At 39.0% G+C, this 26,224-nt stretch overlaps 1 protein-coding gene across 1 annotated transcript; it reads left to right on the top strand.

The window, feature by feature from the left end:
* Positions 1 to 359: 359 nt before the first annotated feature.
* On the top strand, positions 360 to 26,037 carry si:dkey-119m7.4 (uncharacterized protein LOC560629 homolog). Its single transcript, XM_038296496.1, has 10 exons — positions 360 to 914; positions 1,404 to 1,507; positions 3,123 to 3,277; positions 5,121 to 5,289; positions 8,028 to 8,151; positions 9,673 to 9,779; positions 23,561 to 23,772; positions 23,886 to 23,994; positions 24,120 to 24,332; positions 25,257 to 26,037. The coding sequence occupies exons 1-10, from the start codon at positions 570 to 572 to the stop codon at positions 25,327 to 25,329; spliced, it is 1,611 nt and encodes a 536-aa protein (XP_038152424.1). The 5' UTR covers positions 360 to 569; the 3' UTR covers positions 25,330 to 26,037.
* Positions 26,038 to 26,224: the final 187 nt, after the last annotated feature.

Genomic DNA, 26,224 nt, shown 5'->3' with positions numbered 1-26,224 from the left:
TAATTCATCTTATTTACCTAGTCAAATGAAGAGTAAATACACTTCATTTGAGAAATGTTGACTTATTTCTAGATTGTTTTTGCAGTGTAATGAGGCTTCTTCCCTTTTTTTCTTTTTCATAATCCACACAAACAGAAAAGCTTTTCCTTCATCTCTGCTGACTCCTCCCCCTGATGATACATGTCTGCCACAAACTTTTGGTTTCATCTCAAAATGAGTTACTTAATTTCATCTTATGAAACTTTTTCAGGAGGGGAGGAGAGATGAAAGGATAGCATCGTTCCTCTGCTCCTCCCCCGTGCTGCAGACGCCTCCCTCCTGCTTTAAGCTCACCCCCCCATCACTCTGAGGTCAGAGCAGCCGCACACAGTCTCACGCTGCACGGCTTCAGGTCGCTCTCAGAGCTCAGCACAGGTGCGACAGCGTCTCCCTCCTCCTGTTAATCATCTGCCTGCTCCGGCCTATTTATCTGCTCTGAAAGTATTCCCCTTGGGTTCATCTCTTGTCAGACTGGTTTGGTTCCAAACTAAAGCTCATTTAAAGTGTTGCATCTACAGCTGACTTGAACAATGAATTTCGATGAGATCCTGAGTAAAATTGGAGGCTTTGGGAAGTTCCAGAAGCTGCTGTACGTGTGGATCTGTCTACCTCAGATCTTCTTGGCGTTCCACATGCTGGTGTCAGTGTTCACCGGGGCCGTTCCTCCTCATCTGTGCCGCTCTGCTTGGCCCTCAGTGGGCACCCCTGCAAACTTCAGTCACCTGAGCGGCCCAGGAGGCCTTCCTGAGCTGTCCTGCTCCACGGCCCTGAACCTCAGCGGCTCTGCAGCTCCTGGAGACGGGCAGCCGGCCGCGAGCTGTCAGGACGGCTGGGAGTACAGCAGGGAAACATTCCAGAGCACCATAGTAACTGAGGTGAGTCAAAGCATTCAAAGCAGTTTCCCTTAATGAGTTCAAAATAACGAGCCCATGTAGCACTGAAATGTGGAAGGGGCTGAGAAGTCTTATTACAGTGGGCTCTGTGATATCTGAGACTGAGCGAGAGGATGAGATGGACACATGCAGTGCAGCCATCCTTGACTCTTCCCCCGCATGCCCTGGTAGGGTCACTTCCTCGCACGTGAAGGTGAGGGTTGGGCAGTTACATGACCGGAGCGCGTTGGACCCACGTACCAGCTCATCACATTCATTAAGCTGCGTGTAAACAGATCCACAGCTGGTGAAGGCGTCAGTCAGTCACAGGGAATCAGGATCTCTGCATCCTCTGGAGGTTCTGCTCCTTACCCATCAGAGGCAACAACCTGAGGCCTGGAAACCTGACGGCTGTTTTTCTCTGCAGGCAGCCAGTTCACTGCAAAAAAGAGAGCTGCTGTTTCACCCACAGCTGTCCTTCTTTTCTTCCAGTGGGACCTGGTCTGTTCCAACGCCGGCCTCAACAATCTGGGCTCGTCCATCTACATGTCCGGACTCCTCGTGGGAGCTCCTGTGTTTGGTCACTTGGCTGATAAGTAAGTTAAGATCGACTGCATTAGAAATCTAAATCTAGATAAGTAGTTTTTTCTTTAAAAAAGTGCATTTGTTCTTAGATTGAGGACACAAAAGAGATACACTATATTGCCAAAAGTATTTGCTCACCCATCCAAATTATTGGAATCAGGTGTTCCAATCACTTCCATGGCCACAGGTGTATAAATTCAAGCACCTAGGCATGCAGACTGTTTTTACAAACATTTGTGAAAGAATGGGTCGCTCTCAGGAGCTCAGTGAATTCCAGCGTGGAACTGTGATAGGATGCCACCTGTGCAACAAATCCAGTCGTGAAATTTCCTCGCTCCTAAATATTCCACAGTCAACTGTCAGCTGTATTATAAGAAAATGGAAGTGTTTGGGAACGACAGCAACTCAGCCACGAAGTGGTAGGCCACGTAAACTGACGGAGCGGGGTCAGCGGATGCTGACGCGCATAGTGCGAAGAGGTCGCCAACTTTCTGCAGAGTCAATCACTACAGACCTCCAAACTTCATGTGGCCTTCAGATTAGCTCAAGAACAGTGCGCAGAGAGCTTCATGGAATGGGTTTCCATGGGCGAGCAGCTGCATCCAAGCCATACATCACCAAGTGCAATGCAAAGCGTCGGATGCGGTGGTGTAAAGCACGCCGCCACTGGACTCTAGAGCAGTGGAGACGCGTTCTCTGGAGTGACGAATCGCGCTTCTCCATCTGGCAATCTGATGGACGGGTCTGGGTTTGGCGGTTGCCAGGAGAACGGTACTTGTCTGACTGCATTGTGCCAAGTGTAAAGTTTGGTGGAGGGGGGATTATGGTGTGGGGTTGTTTTTCAGGAGCTGGGCTTGGCCCCTTAGTTCCAGTGAAAGGAACTCTGAATGCTTCAGCATACCAAGACATTTTGGACAATTCCATGCTCCCAACTTTGTGGGAACAGTTTGGAGCTGGCCCCTTCCTCTTCCAACATGACTGTGCACCAGTGCACAAAGCAAGGTCCATAAAGACATGGATGACAGAGTCTGGTGTGGATGAACTTGACTGGCCTGCACAGAGTCCTGACCTCAACCCGATAGAACACCTTTGGGATGAATTAGAGCGGAGACTGAGAGCCAGGCCTTCTCGTCCAACATCAGTGTGCGACCTCACAAATGCGCTTCTGGAAGAATGGTCAAAAATTCCCATAAACACACTCCTAAACCTTGTGGACAGCCTTCCCAGAAGAGTTGAAGCTGTTCTAGCTGCAAAGGGTGGACCGACGTCATATTGAACCCTATGGATTAGGAACGGGATGTCACTTAAGCTCATATGTGAGTCAAGGCAGGTGAGCAAATACTTTTGGCAATATAGTGTATTTTCCTAGTGGAACAAGACAATTTACACTTAAAATAAGAAAACACAATTACATTGTCTTATTTAAAGTGCATATTATCTAATTATCTTATTTTAAGAGTAAAGATCCTCATTCCATTGGCAAACTATCTCATGTACCTTATTAAAATTAATGGTAAATACACTTAATTTAGGACATTTGTACTTAATTCTAGCTCGTTTTTTCCAGTGTATTGACTAGTTGTGAACCAGGCAGGTCATCCCTTGTGTTTTTCTTGTGTTTGTCAGATACGGACGCCGGATTATCATCCTGGTCAGCCTGGCTATCCAAGCAATCTTCGGTGTAGCTGCCGCCTTTGCTCCCCATTTCTACATCTACATCGCTCTTCGCTTCATGGTCGGAATGTCCATCTCCGGCGTTATCATGAACGCCTTCGTTTTAGGTCAGTGGCCTGACAGAAACCTTCCTCCATCGGCCCATTCATCCAGTGCAATAGAAAAAAATCTAAATCTAAATCATTCATTTTTTTCTGAAAATAAGTGCATTTTTTCTTGAATTGACGAGGGAAGAGAGACACTTTGCCAATGAAACAAGACTATTTACATTTAAAATAAGAAAAAAACAATTAATTTTCTTATTTCAAGTGTATATTATCTAATTATCTTATTTTAAGAGTAAAAATACTCATTCCATTGGCAAATCATCTTATTTACCTAATCAAATTAAGGCTAAATACACTTAATTTTAGACATTTTTACTTATTTCTAGATCATTTTTGCAGTGTGTTCATGTTTTAGGAGTATGGGAGGAGCCATGCGTGTATAGAGCTGTATCATGGTAAACTTCTGATCAGGATTCAGGACAGAACTGATAAATAAACCCACTGAAAAAGTTATTTTCTTGATTTTGCAGTGAGAACATACAACAGCTGCATGAATATTTGATTCAAACAGTCTAAAAGCAATTCCTAATTGTTGAGGGGCACATTTAAGAGGAAGAATAGAAATAAAATCAGCAAAGTTACATTTTTTAACAGCTTTTTAAAGTCAAGGTTTTCTTTAAAGAAAGCAAATAATAGGAGAGGCCTGTATAGTGAAGCCACGATAAGATTTTATAGGGCTACAGCATTTCTTATCCTTGATAATTAAAGATAGAATAAGGCACAGTCAGCTTTCAGACAGCTGTTTATATGCGCAGAGATAAGCCTCAAGCACAGTTCGTTCTCTTTATATCAAAATATGCTTTTATACAGATTTAAATGCTGACGTTCAGAGAAATGTTATTCAATGGTGAAACATTTCCAATTAAGAACCTTTCATTGTATGATTTTAATGAAAACAAAGGTTTAGAACTTTTTCCGATTGGGTTTTACTGGTTGCATTCTTCCAGTTTGCATTTTCCAGATCATATCCTCTTCACTTCTGGGGGCGGGGGTTTCCTCCGGAGTGAAGAGCAGAGACGCATTTCTACACTGGAAAAAAATCAAAATCTGGATACGTTTTTTTTTTCTTAAAATAAGTGGGGGGTTTTCTTAGATTTACGAGGTAAAAAAAAGACATCTTTCCAATAGAACAGAGGATTTACACTTAAAATAAGACAACACAATTGCGTTGTCTTATTTTAAGTGCATTTTATCTAATTATCTTATTTTAACAGTAAAAATACTCATTCCATTGGCAAACTATCTCATTTACCTACTCTAATTAAGGGTAAATACACTTAATTCTCATTTATCTACACTGCCAAAGCGATATAGATTTAAGTAAAAATCTTTTATATTAAGTGTATGGTATTTACCCTTAATTTGAGTAGGTAAATGAGAAGATTTGCCAATGGAATGAGGATTTTTACTCTTAAAATGTTTCTTTTATCTCCTCAATTCAAGAACAAATGCACTTATTTTAAGAAATAATGACTTATCTAGATTTAGATTTTTGCCAGTGTATTCAAATCAAGGGTAAATACGCTTAATTTGAGAAATTTCTACTTATTTCAACATCTCTTTTCCAGTGAAAAGCATAATCTGAAAAGAGGAATTAAAAAAATTAAAAGTTGAAAATATCAAATCTGTTAAAAAAAAAAAGAAAAAAAAAAAAGAAAAAATGTCTACGAAAAAGTTACAGTCAAAACCTTTTTTTTATTATTTGTGAAAGTTTTCTTTCTTGATTGCATTATTCTTTCCCCCAAATTTCCATTTACAAAACGTGTTTTTTGCTTGCAACAATAAAGGAACAAATTTCGCTCCATATTGTTCTGCTGTGCGCTCATGACTGCTTACCCCTCAGGTACTGAATGGACAGGCCCCAAACAGCGCATGCTGGCTGGTATAATCACAGACTACTTCTTCGGCTTTGGATACATCATACTGGCTGGACTCGCGTACCTCATAAGAGACTGGCGTAAGCTGCAGCTGGCTATATCTGCACCTGGCTTCATCTTCATCATCTACATTTGGTGAGTGGGCTGCCGTCTGCACCAGGATAGAGAAATAAAAACGGAATCTGGGAGTTTTTTTAAGGGTTAAAGTAAGAATCCATTCATATATATGTTTGTCTGCCTTTTTTCCTGCTCATGAATTATGGGGATTTATTCTCTGTCTGCAAGGCGTTCCTCGGACCAGAGGAAATGTGCTGACCTTCTATGAGGTTGCCTTGCAATGCCTCTTGACATGCAAGTTAATTATGATTCTCATTTACATTTCACACCGGTAAAATACAAGAGAGGAGAAACAAAGGGCAAGGGCTACATTCCTTTGAATGTGTGAAGTGATGAAACAACAGAAAGTGCCCTGAAGGACTTTTGCAGGTCCCATTTCCCGCCTTCTGAAGCCATCAATAATGCCTTTAGCACCATGTGGGTGTTATATGGTTACGAAATGTTAACATTTTCGTCCAACGGCAAAGAAAAACACCTGCCTTCAAAGCACCTTTTTCTCTAGAGGCAGAAAAAAAGGTTTTTACGACTCAGACATTAGCTAAAAAGGGAAAGTTGCTGCATTGTGCAGATTAGCAGCTAAAAAGCCGTTAGAATCACTGAGTTCTGCTTCAGTTTATTTCTATAGCACCAATTCACAACACATGTCATCTCAAGGCACTTTCCAGTTCACCAGATCATCCAGTCACATTGATTCAAAGTTCTCTATCTAAGGAAAACCAGCTGATTGCATCGACTCATTGACTCTTCAGCAATCCCTCACACTAAGCATGCTTGTAGCGACAGTAGAGAGGAAAAGCTTCCTCTTAACTGGAAGAAAGGGGGGATTGGTTTAAAAGTGCTGGTAAAGTTCAGTTGAGGCAGTTGCTACCTGGAGGGGGCGCTCCTTTACGTAATATTCTCTGCTGCTCATTTTCATGACGGGAGGGGCTGCTGATCCGACAGGGATCACTCAGAGATGCATGAATTAAGCAAAACCAATTGGTGCCTGGTTTGGATGAAGTATGGAATTAAAACACAGCAAAAATGTAAAAATGTCAATTTTTAGCCAACCTGCACAATATTGGAGAAGTAAGGCGTGAATTTTATTCCATGTTGCAAAACAGATGTTTTGTAAATGGAAATCTAACAAAAACAAATGTTTTAGTTTCATTTAAAAAAAAACATTTTTGAGAGTCAGTTTTCTCAGATTTATTTAATTAAAAATGTCTTTTACTTATTTTGAAAATAAAAATGTCCAAACTGTATTTTTCAGATATTGTTTAAGATTTTATATTTTCTTTTTTATTATTATTATTTTTGTTTTTTAGATTAAGTTTTCCAAATTGCATTCTTGTCAAATGGTTTCACCGATCGTTCTCCTCACTGCAAGCCAATAACAAACATTCGCTCTTCATAAATAAGAACGGTGAACCAAATCAAGAGAATGCTATTTGTAAAACCAAATCTACAAAAGACAATTTGGTAAAATAAAATATGAAAATATATAATCTAGAAAAAAAGAAATCTGAAATAAATAAGAGAACTCAAAGCCCTTCTTTAATGAAAAACATTTTCAGAGTGCAATTGCTGGATTGCATTTATAAATGTGTTCCTTTTTTTTATTTAAGTCAGTTATCTCAACGTTTTCTTTTCTTGCAACAATATTGGAACAACAGATGATGTTGGCCTCACCTCCTCCCTCCGCCAATCTAAGTATCACTCTATGGACTGGGGATTAGCTCCGGTTTTCCAGGAAGCGTCCTCTCTCCAGTGCTGACCTGCTCCTCATGGTTCAGGACACCAAGATCTGCAGTGAGGACCTTTTTACTTCCTCTGCAGACCCCACACATCCTGCAACAAGATGCACTTTTATTTCCAGTTCAGAGCTTCAGAGCGCTTTTTGTAGAAACCAGCAGACACACTGGAAAAAAATCAATCTCGATAAGTCATTTCTTTCTTAAAATAAGTGTTTTTTGTCTTGAATTGAGGTGTTAACTCAGACATTTGCCAATGGAACAAAATAATTTACATTTAAAATAAGAAAAAACAATTACATTGTCTTATTTCAAGTGCATATTATCTAATTATCTTATTTTAAGAGTAAAAATTCTCAGTCCATTGGCAAACTCTCATTTAACTACTCAAATTAAGGGTAAATACACTTAATTTAGGAAATATTTACTTATTCTAGATCAGTTTTCCAGTGCAGAGATATTCTTCCCCTACAGCCTGAGCAGCCACACTGCAAAAACAATCCCGAAATAAGTAAAAAATTGCTTAAATTAAGTATATTTAGCCTTAATTTGAGCAGGTAAATAAGATGATTTGCCAATGGAATGAGTATTTTCACTCTTAAAATAAGATAGTTAGATAATATTTACTTGAAATAAGAAGATAAAATTGTTTTTTCTTATTTTAAAAGGAAATTGTCTTGTTCCATTGGCAAAGTGTCTTACTTATCTCCTCAAATCAAGGAAAAACACACTTATTTTAAGAAAAAATAACTTATTGAGATTTCTATTTTTTGCAGTGCACTCTACTCTGCTGTTTAATAAGCATATTTGCACTATCAGAACCTCCTTTTTTTCTTCTCTTTTATACATTACAATAAAACAAATACATACTGCTTCCCCTTTTTTCCTATATTTATCTCCTCTACAGTTGATATGTTTATACCTAGCTACTCTGCAATGTGAGATCTGCAAACTAAAGGCAGATTAGTTGATAGTGCACACATTAACAGCCAATAAAGCTGACTCTGATATGATTGTGCTCAGGGTCTTGCCAAAATCAGCACGCTGGTTGATGGCCAACGACAGGAACGCGGAAGCGTGGGAACTGATCCTGAAGGCAGCAGAGATGAATGGGAAGCCAATCAGTAAAGACCTGGAGATATGTCAGGTAGGAATGTGGGTTTTGTAATTTATCCCTCTAATAAAAGACACACATTTCATTTTACGCCGGTGAAACCTCATTTATAAACTTATATGTGTGTCTGTCAAAACTTGAGGTGTAATATTAAGTCAGAAGCTGTTGGCGTCTGCACAGTTTTAACTCCAATGTACAGATTTATGGAATAGAAACAATTTATTATGTTGGGTTATTTTAACTGGAATTGCTGTTAGTAATAAGAAAAGTCGACTAGAACCCTGAAGGTTACCAAAACGCTGTTATATGGAGTGACATGAAAAAATACGAAGAGGTTCGGGGGTTGCAAATACTTTAGTAAGACAATGTTTATAACAGTATAGTTCACAGGGAGATCATTAGACGGACAAAAAGAAAGTAGGTCTCCAGGTCACTGTTGATTACCAAAGAAGGAAGTGAAAAAAGGTTGTTTTTCAATAATATTAGAAAAAGCACATTTAGAGATGTTTTTATTCCAAGGAGGAAGAGCTCCTTCCTCATGTGGTTTCAGATTTGGTAAGGCGATATTCCAGAGTGGCGACTAAGCAGACCTTCACACACGTGATCTCCAGCTTCCTTCTTTGCAAAAATGACCTTTCCCCTTTAAATTCTGATAGATCAGGATTTTAATCAAACAAAAACAAGAGTCCAATCTGCACACGCATATAGATGACATGATGTCATCAGAACTCTCACTGCTTTGATAAATAAGCTTTCTGTAAATCATGTGAACACTTTTCTTTAAAGAAGCCGCGTCAAACTCCCAAATATTAACTTTGATTTATTGGAGCCGTGGTGTTCTGCCTGGAGGTGTAGGTGAGGAATATTATCTCAGTCGGCGAAGAGCGACAGACCAGGATCTGAAAGCTGAGGGTTCCTGTCACCAGGGGCGGATTTAGGAAACTTGGGGCCCTAGGCAAAGACAGGCAGGGGCCCTCTGAATCAAGAAGACAACACATAAAACAGACCCATTATACAGATAGAGAAATGTTAATAGAATAAACATCCATTATTTGTTCCACATTTTCTCCCTCTCTTCTTGTCCCTTTGCTTGTTAGATAATTAGATAATATACACTTGAAATAAGACAATGCAATTGTTTCTTCTTCATGTAAATGTAAATCGTCTTGTTCCATTGGAAAAGTTTCTCATTTTCCTCCTTAATTTAAGAATAATACACTTATTTTCAGAAAAATATGAATTATTTAGATTTAAATAATTCATATACAGGCTTAGTGAAGACCCTCTGTAGGGATTTGTGTTAAGAATTCTGTGAGATTAGCTTTGTATTGGTAGAAACGTTGGAAAAGGTGACATGAATCAGCAGCTAGTCTGCTATTTTTCTGAGGATGGGTCCCACTCTGTCACCTAGGTAATCATACCAGAAACCTTCCAACATGGTGGCATCCATTCTCACTTTGAATAAAGGCTTTTGATAACAGGCTTCCATTTAAACATGCAAACTGCACGTCCCAGCCGTCCTCTGAGAGTTTTACCATCCTCTCCTCTTATCAGGTTCAACAGACTGAAGAGAAAACTGTACTGAAGAAGAAGCACTCCTTTGTTGACCTCATTCGGACCCCAACGATGCGGAAGCACTCCCTGATTGTCTTTTATCTATGGTGAGTATTTGACCAACTTTTAATTTTTTCTTCTTTAATATGACCATTTATCTAAATCGGACCATTTCTGATCAAAACACTCAAACTAAATCTGCAAGCCTTCGGTTTATACTTCAGAGCCATGGATAACATGATCGGGTCGTCCTGAGAGATGAACGCATATAAATCACTGTCATGAAACAAGCTGTGAAATGTACTCATTTAATCAATTCTTTATTCCAATGAAGTCAGTGGCTCTTTTAAGCCAGGCCGATTCTCCAGTCGTGCGATTATTTTTTCGATCGGGCCAACTTTCAGCCTGATGGTGTGTCATGTAGTGAACAGGGGGTAACGATGGGCGATCAGCCTCTCATGACCACCTCCCCATCAGGAATCTTAAGGTCGGGAGAAAATTAAGAATATTTGAAATTCAGTCGGTCGTCGTAAGGTGTTTATGGACAAATCCTGCTCTTGAAGACCAGAACCTTGAGCACTGCGCATGTGCAAACAATGGAGTTCTTCTTCCAGATTGACGAGTCTGACCAGCACCATCTTTCTAGGCTGAGTTTAACGTGTGGTTATTGGACGTACAGTGTGAGCAGGTAGATCGCATCAGAGCGTCGGGCCACACAGTGTGAGAACATACATCGTGAGCTGGGAACTTTTAAACTAGTGTTTTAAACTAGATGCCATTTTTTGGCCCTGATACCCGATACCTGGCTGTGCAGTATCGGCCGATACCGATACCCTCTGTTTGAAGTTGATGTGTGTGTATATTTGAAGAACTGCAGACTACTTGGATGTAAAATAATTGTCATCATGGCTTTGTCAAGCTGCTGCCTACCTTTGTGAAGCAGGAAAAAGACTAACACAAAGTGAATCCAGTAGAACTTGTTTTTGCCTAACAGGAGTGGGTAACAATAGTTGGATAAACTTTTAGTTCTCAAAATGGTATTGCTGCCCTATTTGTTGGTACTCACTGATACAGATAACAGCGTTTTAGTTCTGGATCGGGCCCTGCCCCATACTGGTATCGGTATTGATACAACACAAGTTCAAACCCTGCGGTTTCGTTGTACAGTTTGAGTTGTAGCTGCTTTCAATTATTGAAAATGTCGCAGTGTATTCCCAGCTTTAGAGGTAACAGCAACAGATTACTCTCCTTAATGTCCAAGCTAATTTTTTTTTTTCATGAAAACGATTCATTTTTTTCAAGAGATATACATTCACAGAGAAAAGTGATGTAGATTTACTAAAAAAAAAACAAAAAAACAAGGGTCTAAAATAAACTTATTTTTTTTTTCTGGTTTCAGTCCCTCATGTAGCAGAAATTAGGAGATTGTTGTCCATGGTTGTATGAAACACACTGCAGTTTTTTTATGTCAATAAGTTTTTTTGTTGCTCAAAACAAGAACTTTTTTTATTTATTGAAGAGGTGAGACACTTTGCCACACTGCAAGAACAATCTAGAAATAAGTAAAAACCTCTTAAATTAAGTGTATTTACCCTTTATTTGAGTAGGTAAAGGAGATAGTTTTCCAATGGAATGATGAGTATTTTTACTCTTAAAATAAGATATTTAGATAATCTGCACTTGAAATAAGACAATGCAATTGTGTTTTTCTTTTTTTTAAAGTTAATTGTCTTGTTCCATTGGCAAAAAGTCTCACCTCCTCAATTCAAGAACAAATCACTTTATTTAAGAAAAATTGGCTTATCTAGATTTCGATTTTTTTTCCAGTGCAATGTAACTAAACAATTTGCATTTAAAATTAGAAAAAAAAAACTATTGTATTGTCTTATTACAAGTGCATATTATCTAATTATCTTATTTCAAGAGAAGTATCTTATTTTAAGGTAAATACACTTAAGGCATTTTACTAATTTTTAGATCGTTTTTGCAGAGCACTCCTCTGTTTTTATTGTATGGCCTGATTCTTTCACGCCTGTTTGGTTCTGAGAACCAACCCAACATTTGAACTGATCCATTGATGGCTGTTGAATTTGGACCAACTACATTGTTATCATTACATCGGATTGATTTGCATTCCTTTATACGCTGGAACAAATGTCAATCTAAATAAGTCATTTTTTTTTTTAAATAAGTGCATTTTTTGTTGAACTGAGGAGGCAAGTGAGTCACTCTGCTAATGGAACAAGACAATTTACATTTAGAATAAGAAAAACACAATTTCATTGTCTTAATTCAAGTGCATATTATCTAATTATCTGATTTTAAGAGACAAAACACTCATTCCGTTGGCAAACTATCTCAATTACCGATGCAAATGAAGGGTAAATACACTTAATTTAAGACATTTTTGTAGTTCTAGGTTGTTTTAACAGTGTAACTGGACCCGTTTGTCTTCAAAGCTGCCTTGAGAAGGCTCTGTGGACTGAAATGAATGACTGCCTGTTGTGTCTAGGTTGATCTACTATGCATAAAAAAAAAATAAAAAAAAAATCCCTTCCAGCTAAAAGTTTGGCCATGCAGGCTGCAGCATGGTAGCAAAGAGTTATTTCTATCCAACTGGGTCACATATTTTCTCCCTTGGCATCTATGAACTGAACCCTCCCTCTATACTCTGCATTACATTGACAAACCCTCTATTCACCAGACACCGAGCAGTTGTGTAATTCGTGGAACTTAAAGCCACAGGGTGCAGAGAGCGAGCAACAACCGTCAACTGGCTCCTTTGATTCATGAAATATTTTGACCAGGCGCAGTTTTCTTAATCTGATTGTAACATTTATTCTTATGAGGGTTTAGGTTTTTTTGTTGTGTGTGACAATAAGAAGCAGCTTTCCTCTACTTTTTCCCCCCGTATAGTTTTTGCTTGCCACATATAGATTAAGCAGATGCGAGGGGGACAGGAATGTCCCGCCACAAGGAGGATGTTTTTCTGCTTACTGGACTACTTCTTAGTATCATGTGCACATTCTTGGTTTTTTACAGATGTGGTTCCTGGAGTTACTTAAATTGACTTTCTCATACAGTGATCATATCTATAAAGAAGGGCAGAGAGGATTAAATTATCCGTAGTAGAAGGATCACATGTGAAATTTCGTTATCTGTTTCTAGTGTGAAATTATTTTGAATCACTCCTGTGTTTTTTTCCCCACATCCACTCGCTCTTCCTAAACTTTGTGAGTTTGTGTTCATCCAAAGGGGGGGAAATGGTTGCAAATAACAGCAGTATGTAGTAGCCTTTTAAAATTTCCCCACTTTCCTTGATGGGTCCTTGGATGGTCCCCTACAGATCCTTTTTAAACATTAATCTTTGTACTAATATATCCGTCATGATTTGCGGACATTACGATCTAAAGAGCAAGCGTCAGAACTTACAACGACAAAACCAGTTGAAAAGAAGACAAAAAGAAAGAGTGGAAAGAAATGGTTTGTGCAGGATGCGGCCAAATTGCTTTCTTTGTGGGGAAAGGTCCAATAACAGCGTGAGTAGAGACATCAGAGCCAGGTTAGCAAGCACTGCCCACATGGCCCTTTCATCCAAGGCCAGACGTTCATGGTGTGTTTGCTTCCTGTTGAGAAGATTAAAGGCAGCCTACCAGCAATGTTACACCATAGGTGCATAAATCATTCATCTGCGTAATCAATGAAAGTTAATATTAGTCAATATCCACTTAACAGATAAAAGGTTGACATTTCTTTATTACAGGAGGAGACATACTTCAGAAGAGAGAATCTCAGTCCAACATTGGCTATAAGCTCAGTTTCCTGGTCTCTTCCTAGCAATTCTTACCAGCTCAAGACAATAAGTAGGTCATGCACAGAGTCTGTTTGTGTAGCATTTTCCTTAAATTGTTTTTATTTTGTTATTATGTTCAAGCACACTTAATTCTTTGTAAAATAGTCACAGGAACCTCCTGAAATCCCCTGCAAAAAATGAAATCTAAATAAGTTTCTTCTTAAAAATAAGTGCATTTTTTCTTGAACTGAGGAGGTAAGTGAGACAGTTTGCCAATGGAACAAGACAATTTACATTTTAAATGAGAAAAAAAAATTGCATTGTCTTATTCCAAATGCATAGTGTCAAATTATCTTATTTTAAGAGTAAGAATACTCATTCCATTGGCAAATCGTCTTATTTACCTTATTAAAATCAAGGGTAAATACACTTGATTTAAGATATTTTCACCTATTTCTTGATTGTTTTTGCAGTGAGATGATCGACACACCACAAAACCATTTGTATTGTAAAAAAAAATCTAGAAATTAGTAAAAAAAAATGTTAAATGAAGTGTATCTGCCCTTAATTTTAGTAGGTAAATAACATGATCTGCCAATAGAATAAAGATTTTTACTCTTAAAATAAGATTAGATAATATTCACTTAAAATAAGACAATGCAATTGTTTTTTCTTATTTTAAATGTACAGTTTTTATGCCACTGCACTGGAAAGATTATCTCGAAAAATTTTAAAATGTCTTAAATTAAGTGTATTTACCCTTAATTTGAGTAGGTAAATTAGACATTTTGACAATGGAATGAGTATTTTTACTCTTAAAATAAGATAATTAGATAATATGCACTTGAAATAAGACAATGCAATTATGTTTTCTTATTTTAAATGTAAATTGTCTTGTTCCATTGGCAAAATGTGTCTTTTACCTCCTCAATGCAAGAACAACTGCACTTATTTTAAGAAAAATTACATATCTAGATTTTGATTTTTTTCCCGTGTGACAGTAGTAAGCACTAACGCTATGTAACATGGGTTAGGATCCACTCAACTAGAAGAACTTTACAGTACATATAAGTAGATGTAAGAGAAGTAGTATTGTCAATTATAAAATGAGAAATAAATGTCAGCAAACTTAAGATGAAGAAAGAAACAGATGATTTAGTAATACCTGGAGGAGGAAGGTGGAAGGAGAACAATGAAAGGTTGATAACAAGACAAGTTTATGACAAAGTTTGTGGCCAAGTTAAAGCCCAGTCTAACTCTAGTTTTTTGTAGTTGATGAAATTTAGCATTCAATCAAGATTTTTCTAATTTTATGGTTTTAGCCCTGTTGCGTTTTGAATAGCGCTGATCTTGATTGGCACATGTTTTTGTTGGATCCGAAGCACGGATTACTGGTTGTCACTTCTTAATTTGGTTTTGTGAAAAAGGGAGTGTAGAGCAAGAACTTTCACACAACTATAAACCAAGTAAGGGCAACTGAGAGACTGACCTCCCTGCACTGGGTGACACTTCTCTCCCACTTAACAGGACTACCTGCGACCCCTACTAACAACCCCACAAACCTCGTCCTGGAAGGACGAGGTTTGTGGGGTTGAACCAGGAACGACCACCTGGAAGATGTAAATTAGGCCTTTCAGCGTCAGAAGGTCAGCAAAGCTCCACGACCCGATTGTAAATCACTCATTCTGCCTCAAAGCATTAGCTGAATAACTGGTCTGAATAACGTCTTTCCTAAGATGTTCAGCTACAGTAGTAGCTATTTGGTCCTTGGCTGGTCTCCTACAATTCCTTTTTAAACATAAATCCTTGTGCTAAACCATTCTCTCCATCATGATTTTGCGGACACGAGATCTAAAGAGAAGCATCCTCTCCTGGTCAGACCCTGTTATTCAGGGATTCTGGATTTCCTTGAGCTCTCTGGTTCCCTCCTGCTATAAAAGCATCATCGCAATCTGCAGGGACACCATGATACGATTCAATGGATGCAGACACTTTGAAGTCTCTGGTCATAATATCCTATGAGCGACCAATGTTGAAGCATCACAGATCCACTGATGACAAGCCGACCTGGGACAAAACTTCATCCTGTGACATTCACTAGGATCCTTTTTGAGGACTTGGCATTCCTAAACCATAAACCCAGACAATCACCGAGCTCACAGTTCCTGCCATCACCCCTCGGTAGATCAACTGCATCCTGACTGACTGGCAGCACCAGGTGAGGTTGGTGAGCAACTTATCCCAAAGAAGACCCATCAGCACCGGCACCCCCTGAGGTGTTTTCTCTCCCCACTCTGTATTTAAAAGCCTGCATTCCAGCAGCACCGTTTATGCAGCTCCTTCCCCTCAGGCTGTCTCTTTGAAGAAGGCGAAAGCACACGTTGCTGCTTGCGAAGTCAGCTTTGGAACAAAATGAGACAGTTTGCATTAAGACAATTTCATGTCTGTACACCATGATTCCTTGTTTGAGTGAAAAAATCTGGGTCAATATAGCGGATTCTGATGCTAGTAATGCTAAAATCTCAGCTCTGCAGGGAACCCCATCTGCAGCTTTTAGTAAGAGTGATGGGTGAATGTTCTATGGCAGCCAAATCGGGGTTGTCAGCGTTTTTCACAGAAATATCCTATATTTATCTGACTATTAAGTCTGTGGAAAGCTTGGGAACCCTTTTTTAGCCAGATAAACAATGTGCACTGAAGGTTGAGGGAATGGGGAGCTCTACATTGTTCTGCAGCCTGAGAAACATTCAGCCCTCCGTGAAACAGGCAGATTTCATGTTTCATTGTAAGCAATCTAAATGGATCTACAGTAGTGCATCTAGTCCCTGTGTTGAACCCAGTAGACCCACTGGTTAAAATCTAGCTGCATTAAAGCCTAAAGGGCTGGTTATACTTCTGCAGCAGTGTTTGGCAGTGAGCTTGCCGCAGATATTTTCGATTTATGCCCAATAATGAAGCGTGGTCCGCGCTATGTTATTCAACGACACAACGCAAGAGGGTCAATCGAGAACAAGCTGTGGGTCTAGATACAGGCGAGTTGGATCCACCGCTGCTGTGATTTTCTATATGCAGCAATTTAAAACCGATGAATATATCTCTTTATGAAAAGTTTATGCTTAATGCTATTGTCAACTGTTTTTACTAATTTTTAAATAGTTAAGAGTTAAATCATAAGCTCCTGATAGAGGAAGATACTTCCGCCTCACTGCAGCATTTTTTGGCGAACAGTTTTACCCACATCCTTTTAAAACCCTGATAATCACAGTGGAAACACACAAGGCCAGGTTCCTGGAAAAGATCCCAACAGTTAAACCCTGCCTTTTATCCTACAGTAGGTTAGATGGCCTGTGTTTCTTTATCATTTCAGAACATTCAGTCATTCATGCACACTCTAATGGTGACAAGCTACATTACAGCCACTGCTACCCTGGGGCACACTGACAACCCAGTGGTTGCCAGACTAAAGGGCTGGTTATACTCCCCACAGCAGTATGTCACAGGTATGACGCAGATATTTTTGATTTATGCCTAATATTGAAGCGTGGTCTGCGCTATGTTATTCCACGCCACAATGCAAGAGGGACAATCAGGAACTAGCTGTGGGTCTAGATACGTCCGAGGTGGTGAGGAAGTGGTGGCAAGTTTGTGTGACAACGGAGGGACATGAGGACCAAAAAGATCCAGGTGGAAAAAGCGTCCCAGCGTTCTCGTTCACCTCGCTCTTCTAGCAGGTCCATCTTCAGTCATTTAGTCAAACAAACAAAACAAGCCGATAAGGTACCAGAGAGGAAATACACATAGAGTAGAGCGGATGTAGAATTGACCAATCAGAGGCCTCCTGTCCTGTCTCCGGTCTACAATTTTGGGGGCACATCTGCGTTAACTGCGACACACACACACACAGATGACCTGGTTTCTGAGCATAAACCAGCCTTAAGGAGATAAATTATAATAACACTGAATGTTAAAACAGAGAAAAGAGCCAATCAGCTGTTTTTATTTTCTGTATTTAAACTGACATAGATCTGGAGTGCTGCATCTTAGTGTAAAGAAAAGAAGAAGATGATGAGCAGTTCAGGTATTCACCGTTTTTCTCTAGATGTTGTTTCTTGTCATTACTTAAATAGAAATGACCAGTGGGAGTCTTTATGCCAAACCTGTTGTAACAAAAATACAGGAATAACAGGTTGCCCAGGCGATTACTGTTATCTCACCTCAGGAGGCTGAAGGCTGCAACTGTATACTCTTCAAATGTTTACACGCTACTAAAAATTCCACCTGCTCATACCTGCCGCCCAATTAGCTGGGGTCAAATTACGGATATGTTTTTACTTTGGTGTGCTCACTTGGTGGGAATGCAGGAAACACTCAGATGGAGCAAACAGGCAGCTGGTTACTTCAGGGTAATCAAACATGACAAAATACATAAGAGGAAGGCCTTTCATTGCCCAAAAAATATATTCAGAGCTGCCAGAATTATTTCCATCAATGATTTGAATCTTTTTTCTTTTTTTTTTTTGTATGATTCACTTAATAGAAAATTTTAACAGAAGGACACTTATGCTGACCGCAGACACAATTCAGAATTATCTCTATCATGATCAAAGTGTGACAAAGTAGGTCTACAAAGGTAGCCGTTTGCTGGTGAAGATTCTCAGTCATTCCAAAAAAAGTAAAAAAAATAAAATCCACTGGACTTTGTTTCCAAGTTGGAAGACGTTTCTCTTCCCATCCAGGAAGCTTTTTCAATTCGAAATGTCAGGAATTGCTTTGAGTTTGCGGTGTTATACAGTAGCCCAACAAAGCCGCCTTGTTTTGTTTTTTTTGAAGACATGCAAATTGAAACGGATGAAGGGGTCCACCCTGCTGCTGCAGAAGACCTCACCTATTCATCCAGGCCCCCCTTTCAGAGACATAGTCAGGTATGGGGCATTGCGGGCTAACAAAGAAGCCAAACAACCCCATTCCAAGGGGGTGGACCCGTTTGTCCGTTTCAATTTGCATGTTTTCAACGAAAAAAAAGCATGGCTTTGTTGGGCTACTGTATAAAACCTCAAACTCAACGCTGTTCCTGACATTTTGAATTAAAACCTTCCTGGATGGGAAGAGAAACATCTTCAAACTCGGAAAAAAAGTCCAGTGGATTGTTTTTTTTATATTTCATTTTTTGGAATACAGCAGTAGCCACTCAAAATGTCCATACTTTCCTTGATGGGTTCTTGGCTGGTCCTCTACAGTTCCTTTTTAAACATCAATCTTTGCACTAAAATATTCTGTCATGATTTGTGGACATTAAGATCTAAAGAGAAGCGTCATCTCCTGGTCAGACCCTGTAATTCAGTGAAAGGGTGGAGTCAGAGTAGACAATATGCACGCCCAGGAGAAGGAGGGGGTCACACCAGGGGCTGGATGTTAGCCGCCATTCGGCTGGCATTTGACTGGGAAGGGCCATTTTGAATGGCTGCTACTGTTGTTAATTGAAACGCCATCTCAACAAGGTGCAGCGGTTTCAGTGTCCTAATTAAAGATGTTTGGTATACCGTAACTAGTTTGGTACCAAGGCACTGAGTCTATTAAAACGGTTCTATACTGCATTTAGTTGGGACCGCCATAATCGTCACTTCCATGCTGCTGAAGCATGGCGGCGATGATTATGGCGCAATATTTGTGGAACTGACCTGAGCGTGCATTAAGAGCGATATGCAGGATTTAAATGGTAACCTTGCCCTGCAAGCTGGATCAAGATCCGAGTTTTGAGTCTCATAACGTAGAACTCAACTCAGTTCTACACGTATCAATCTGGCTAAAGCCAGAGTTAATTAAATGGAGTCAAACCAGTGAATTATGGCTAATTAGGGAGTTTCCATAATCTTAGGTGTCCAGTAACAAAGTACAAATACTTCACTACCTTAGGTAGAAATTTTGGCTTTGCTGGAGTAATTATTTTTTAGACAACTTTTTTACTTCTGAACCTTCCAGTTTTTAGGAATTATATCTGTTTTCTACTAAAAATAGACTCATTACTTTTGTTTCATTTAAGCTCATTTTCTTTATGGCCTGTTGGTATTTAAAAAGAAATAAAAACCATCAAGATAATTTGTTTTATCCAGACAATTAATTTCTTTGTGGTTGGACTCGGTGCTGCACCACTTGAAAAATAATGTAGAAATAAGTAAAAATGTCTTAAATTAAGTGTATGTAACCTTAATTTGAGAAGGTAAATGAGATATTTTGCCAACTGAATGAGTATTTTTACTTTTAAAATAAGATGATTAGATAATATGTACTTGAAAGAAGACATTTCAATTGTCTTTTCTTATTTTAAGTGTAAATTGTCTTGTTCCATTGGCAAAATGGCTCCTTTGCCTCCTAAATCCAAGAACAAATGCACTTATTTTAAGAAAAAAATTATTATCTAGATTTTGATTTTTTTTCACCACATACCAAAATAAATTGTTTTTTAAGATGATGCAAAGTTAATTTTAAAACTGTTACCAGTAGTTATAAAAATAAGAAAATTAAGTAAAAGGAAATTATCATCCAGAATTGTAGAAAAATGTTCCTTTAATAGGCTAGAGCAATAAAGCGTCTGTCCTTAACAATTTTCCTGCATTACTTTTACGTTTTTACTTTAAGTAGTTTTTTTTTTTTTTAATGGTACTTTTACACTTTTACTAGAGTAATAATGTTAAGTTGTTAATATTACTTTTACAAAATAGTTTTTAAACAGTAGGATTTCTACTTAAGTAATAAGCATTAATACTTTTGACCTCCGTCCGTAATGAACGCCATGTTCAGGCGTTAGGATCTCCGTCATTGCACTTGGCACCAGGAGACTGCTGGAGGTGGATGATCCTCTTTGCACTTGTCTCCATAGTAATAATTCATGATTGAACTTTGTTGATCTCACATTTGCATTAATTCATCCCCTTGGGCGGCAGTGGGCTGCTATTGTGCGGTGCCTACAGAGCAGTGTGGAGTTAAGGGTTTTGCTCAGAGACCCAGACCTCAGGACTCCCAGCTCTATGCCCTAACCACTAGGCCGCCACTCCCCATAACCATTGATCATGTCACAACATTTAGCTGCATTGTGTCAAAATGTCAATTCTGAGCTGCAGAAAGGTGTTAGGCACTCAATACATTCCAGATAGAAAAGTCAAAATATGTCATATCACTGACAGGTTAAGGCCTGGAGGCTTTCTGCAACACTGACATGGGCTGATTAACCAGTTGATGCAAAATTTACCTTCTGTGCAAGACCTGACATTAGGTTCTTGTTCTTTCAGTGCACAAAGTCATATTTGCATATTTTTGAAAGTAAAAATATTTAATATTGGTCTAAACAAAGACAGTTAAGTTAGGCCAGGTTATGTCCCAAATCAATACTGAACTGCTCTTATTATTTGTATCAAAGCCTGTTTCCCCAAAAAAGGAAGAACAAGAAAACCTGCTATTGGAACCAAGACTTTCCTGCATTTACAGTTTCAGGCCAACTCTCTAAACAACTAAGTTAAGTTCGAATATTGATTCCTTTGCTTCATTTCTCTTGTTGTTTTTTGATAAAACATGCATAGTGATCTAAATTCCAGCTCGGATTAACATTTAGGGTTCCTACTCTGTATGCCAACAGTGATATTTCACTAGAATAGAATAAAATAGAATTCAATAGAAAAGTAATTATATGTTGATTCTTCAAAATATCTCATTAAAAATTAAAGGAGAGCCGCCATTAAAATATTTTTATTAATCATCTTTCAATATTTGATTTTCAGTAAAAAGTCCCCTATTTATTTTGTAAAGGAGAATAAAACATCACAATACGAGCATCTCAATAAAGAACCTTAAAAAGAAACCCTTAAAGCCTGTTAAAAGACTAAAAACAGTTCCTCTGTGCGGTTTCCTCATTTCCCTCTCTGGTACCATCTTGTGTTGACATTAAGAACAACACCTTTAAAATGCCAATCAGGGTCTAAGCCAAAACAAAAGGCATGTGATCTTCAGAAGACTTGTTTGTCTTAAAACAGGTGCTAACGTGTTTTTACAAGGAGGGCTGATCTTCAAAAAAGCTGCAAAGTGATTTCCATTCCAAGTCCCAAAGACAACAGGCGTGTGCAAACCTTTTTTCCTTAATATATAAGTAGATCACATTTTAATGCCCAATCCTTGCAAATTCGTGCTTATGCAAATGTTAACATTTACCACATGCAAAGCTGTTTTTCATATTGGAAACTCAACTAATTAGTTTAGTTTAAAAAGACGCAGTTCTATTTTAGTAGTTCTGGGTGTGGTGCAAACTGACATGTACAATTATCTGCAGTCATTGTTGCCACAAAGGAGGCTTTTATATTATAGTATAGGATGGAAAGAGAACCTCGATTTAGACAATCAGAAACGACAACAATGGAATAATATTAATGAGGAAAGGAAACATTAACTGGCAATGTAGCGTCTCTTGTTTGGAAACTCTGAAGATCAGGCCAAAAATATTGTGTCTCAGCATTGGTTTCTACAACAAAACCCAACCCCTGTGACTCAAAAAAAAAGTTTTACAGGCTTAAAAAAATTACTTTGCAACATAAAACATAATTTCTTTGCTTTTGCCCTGTTGCAAAATGACCACACAGCAGAAGATCTAAAGCAGTCTAGTTGAAATCAAACAAACAAACAAAAAAACAGCCAGAATGAAGATGTCACTCTTAAAGACTTTCTTCTAAGAATTAAGCAGCTGGAAACACTTGGCTAAATAATAAAAAAGAAATTTCACTGGACAAAAGAGTACTGTTGTAGTCAAGACCAAACCAACTAGGGCTAAGAGGTACCGAGACCAAGACTAGGCCAAGACCTTTAGAGTCAAAGACCTTTACCTTTAGGTCATATAAGGTCTTGGCCTGGTCTCTGTACTCCTTGGTCTCAGTTGGTGTGATCTTGACTACAAAACTATGAGGGAATTTTCTACTTGTCATCCTACTTGTTTATTAAGAAAAGATTAATAAAAAAGGGAGTGGTGGCCTAGTGTTTAGTGCATAGAGCTTGGAATCCTGAGGTTCTGAGTTGGACTCTGGCTCTCTGAGCAAGACCCTTAACCCCACACTGCCCCCCGGGCGCCCCATGATGACAGCCCACTGCTCCCCTAGGAGCATGGGTTAAATGCAGAGGTAAATTTCTCCAGTGTTGAACAATAAAGTTCAATCATTAATTATTATTACGGCGACAACTACCAAGAGGATCATCCACCTCCAGCACAGTGTCCTGGTGCCAAGTGCAATGATGGAGATCCTAATGCCTGAACATGGTGTTCATTACGCACAGAGGTGTCAAAGTATTAATGTTTATTACTTAAGTAGAAATCCTACTGTTTAAAAACACTTTTGTAGAAGTTAGATTGTGAACTTAAGCTTTTTACTCAAGTAAAAGTGTAAAAGTACCATTTTTAAAACAACTAAAGTAAAAAGGTAAAAGTAATGCAGGAAAAATGTTAAGGACAGATGCTTTACTGCACTAGCCTATTAAAGGAATATTATTTATTGCATGCCAGTGATGTTATGCTACATGATAGGTTGAGCGTTGCCACAGGATGTAAAACATTGGGGTTGCCCAGACAACGATAATAAGGTGTGATAATAAGGTGTAAACGTAGCATAACAGTGGCTAGCTTCCAGCCATGGCGTCCTGCACGAACATTGGGGGGTCGATTGTTTCATGTGTCAGGGTATGTGCACGGGGGGTCAAGCAGACGTAGCATGGAACCAATCATGTACAACAGACCGTCTTTTGTGATTGGTTGGGGTTATTCATTGATTTCTCACTGTAGCGGGGACGATTTATTTTTGTTTCACTTCCAGACCTTCTATTTCATGGCCTGCTAAGCAGCTATGGGGAGATATTTAAGACACATAGTAAAAAATGCATCAGAAAAGATCTACTGCACCTTTAACTGCTAGAACCTTTGGATGGGATCTTATGATCACTTTACTAGAACGGAGGTCATGGATTGGCAGACCAGGGTCCTTTATTCGGACCCCACAGATTTTTAATTTGTTTCCCCTGCTTTAGGATTTCAAACAGGTGACATTTGTTTTCTGTTCTGTGCTTCAGGTTTGTCAATGTCCTGGTGTACTACAGCCTGTCCCTCAACATTTCCGACTTCGGAATGAACATCTTCTTAACCCAGATGATCTTTGGGTTGGTGGAGATGCCTGCCCGCACAATCACGCTGTTCACCCTTAACCGTTCACGCAAGTTCTCCCAACTAGCTTTTCTAGCAGTGGGAGGTTCTGCCTGCCTCTTAACGACCTGCATCCCTAGCGGTAAGTATGACACAAACGGACAGTCTTTACTCTTGTCTAATAAAAAGTTGTGTTCTACCCTCTGTTTTTGCATGTTTGGTCACAAGTCTTTTTTTTTATCACCTTTTCTATAGACTTGCCCATTGTCAGAACAGTCCTGGCCATGATTGGGAAGTTTGGAATCACTGCCTCTCTGTCTATCATTTATGTCTACTCAGCTGAAGTATTTCCAACTGTGATCAGGTGAGTGTTGGCCTGCCGTGCATTTCTGTGTGTTTTTGAATAAAAAAGTATTTGAAAACCTTTATATTAAACACAGTCAGCTGCAGGTTTATAACCGGTCTGCCTGCTTTATCCCCGTTCTATAGGCAAAATGGGATTGGCATAGGATCCATGTGTGCCCGGATCGGAGGTGTCCTGGCTCCCATGACATACCTTCTAAGAAACATCCACCCTCATGCTCCCATGGTCCTCTCTGGCCTGTGTCCATTGCTGGGCGCTGGACTGACCCTGCTTCTGCCTGAGACGGTCAACAAGCCTCTACCGGACACCATTGAGGACGTCGAGGGGCAAAGCATCAGGTTTGACTTTACAGATTTTACTCAAAATATTTGGGTGTTGTAGGGTTAGGGTTATGTACAACCATGCTGACAAAACAGGAACAAATTAATCTAGTCTTGCCGAATTTTTTCATCATGAAAATGAACCAGCGATGACGGCCATGATTCAAAGACTGTATTTTTAATTAGAGTATTAACATAATTCATGAATGTGGACATAGAAACAAGTCCAACTGTCTGCCCAACACTTTGCTGGGCCAAAATTTAATCTCACCAGAGCATGTACTGTAGGTATAAAAGCTGCAAGCGGTCAAACTCGACATTCTCTTTTTCATATGCCTTCTCGAGATAATGACATAGCTATCATTAAGATCTCTAGTCCCAGTAAGGGTAAAATAGGCACTTCCTGTTGCCAGTCGTCAAGTTGACTCATCGAATTGGTGCTCCACTGACAATGGCTTTTCATACTTGTTACGCACGTACTAAACTCTGATAGGTTCTATTTGGAGTGGATTGACTAATTCATAGCAGCTGTTGTGAAACTGAGCCCTCAGAGTTCCCAACATTAAGCTAGATCAATTTAGAGTTCAGTTTAAATCCGAGTTTGTTAAACCTGCTTCTCAAAACAGACCCCAGGAGGAAATGATCAGTCAGTGCAGGATGTTGATCCTTATAAGCCCTCAAACATGCACTCATGTTCCTTCCCCTTTATGCTGCGTTGCATAAATAATGACGATTGGAACCAAATGCTTTTGATGATCCGCTAATGAAGCACAAATGAGGTATTCAGAGAACAAGATGAGATGCATCTTTCTGTGTTCAGACCAATTTAATTTGCTGCTTTGAAGAAATAAATATAGTTGCACATAAAAGTATTATATCTTTGCTCCACAAGTCTACCCAGATGGACCTAACTCCTTTCTCCCCTCCCCCCCATTATGTTAGTGATGAAGAGCAATGTGTGAAGACGGCCATCTTTGATCCGAGGATCACGAACGACGGCTCCAGGACTGTTTAGCACTCCAGCACCTGCTTACACATCATGTGGCATTCAGTATTTACCCATTTACCTTTTTGGAGACATACGTCTTTGCTTCCAGTGGAAGCCTCACTTACAATTTGTGTTTATGGGTTTTACAAGCTACCCAAAGTCTAACACCCTTTAAACATGGTTTGTGTTTGCTTAATCCTTCTTGATTATTTTTAGTGGGATTGTTTTTGTTGTCATTTTCTGTTATGCAGATTTCCCTCTTGTTTCAGAGTGTGTTATCTTTCCAATGTATGTTAGAAAGTTCCACTTCGGTAAAGATGTATAGAAACTTGAAGAAAAGAAAAGTTATTCCTCTACCGCAGCTTACTTCCACAATCAAAGATGTAAACAACTAATTTGAGCACATTTGTTCAACTAAGAAAGAAATTATAGGTTAGGTAAAAGCTGATTACTTGATTTCTTCAGGAACACAACAGTTACTAGCCTTGTTGGTAATTATCTATGCAAACTAATTTTACCAGCAGGAAAGAAATGCCTTTAGTGCAGTAGATGAGGGGTGCAAGTGCTCTAAAAATACATGATGCACAACAAATTTGGACAGCAAATGTACGTTGTTGGGGGGAGTGTTGGGCTAGTGGTTAGAGCCTGTGCTCTTAGAAGGTGGCAAGTACCTGGTTCAATCCCCACATCCACTCTGGGTTCCTGAGCTATGTCCTTAAAGTCAGGCTTACACTCTACAATACAGGTGCTGGTCATAAAATTAGAATATCATGAAAAAGTAGATTGATTTCAGTAATTCCATTTAAAAAGTGAAACTTGTATATTATATTCATACATTACATACAAACTCATATATTTCAGATGTTTATTTTGTTTAATTTTGATGATTACAAATGACAACAAATGAAAATCTCAAATTCAT

This window comes from Cyprinodon tularosa, unplaced genomic scaffold (genome assembly GCF_016077235.1).
Source record: "Cyprinodon tularosa strain WSP-4 unplaced genomic scaffold, ASM1607723v1 ctg370, whole genome shotgun sequence".
Taxonomy (NCBI): Eukaryota; Metazoa; Chordata; class Actinopteri; order Cyprinodontiformes; family Cyprinodontidae; genus Cyprinodon; species Cyprinodon tularosa.
Note: the sequence above shows the minus strand (reverse complement) of the source record. Positions and strands in the feature narration are given on the sequence as shown.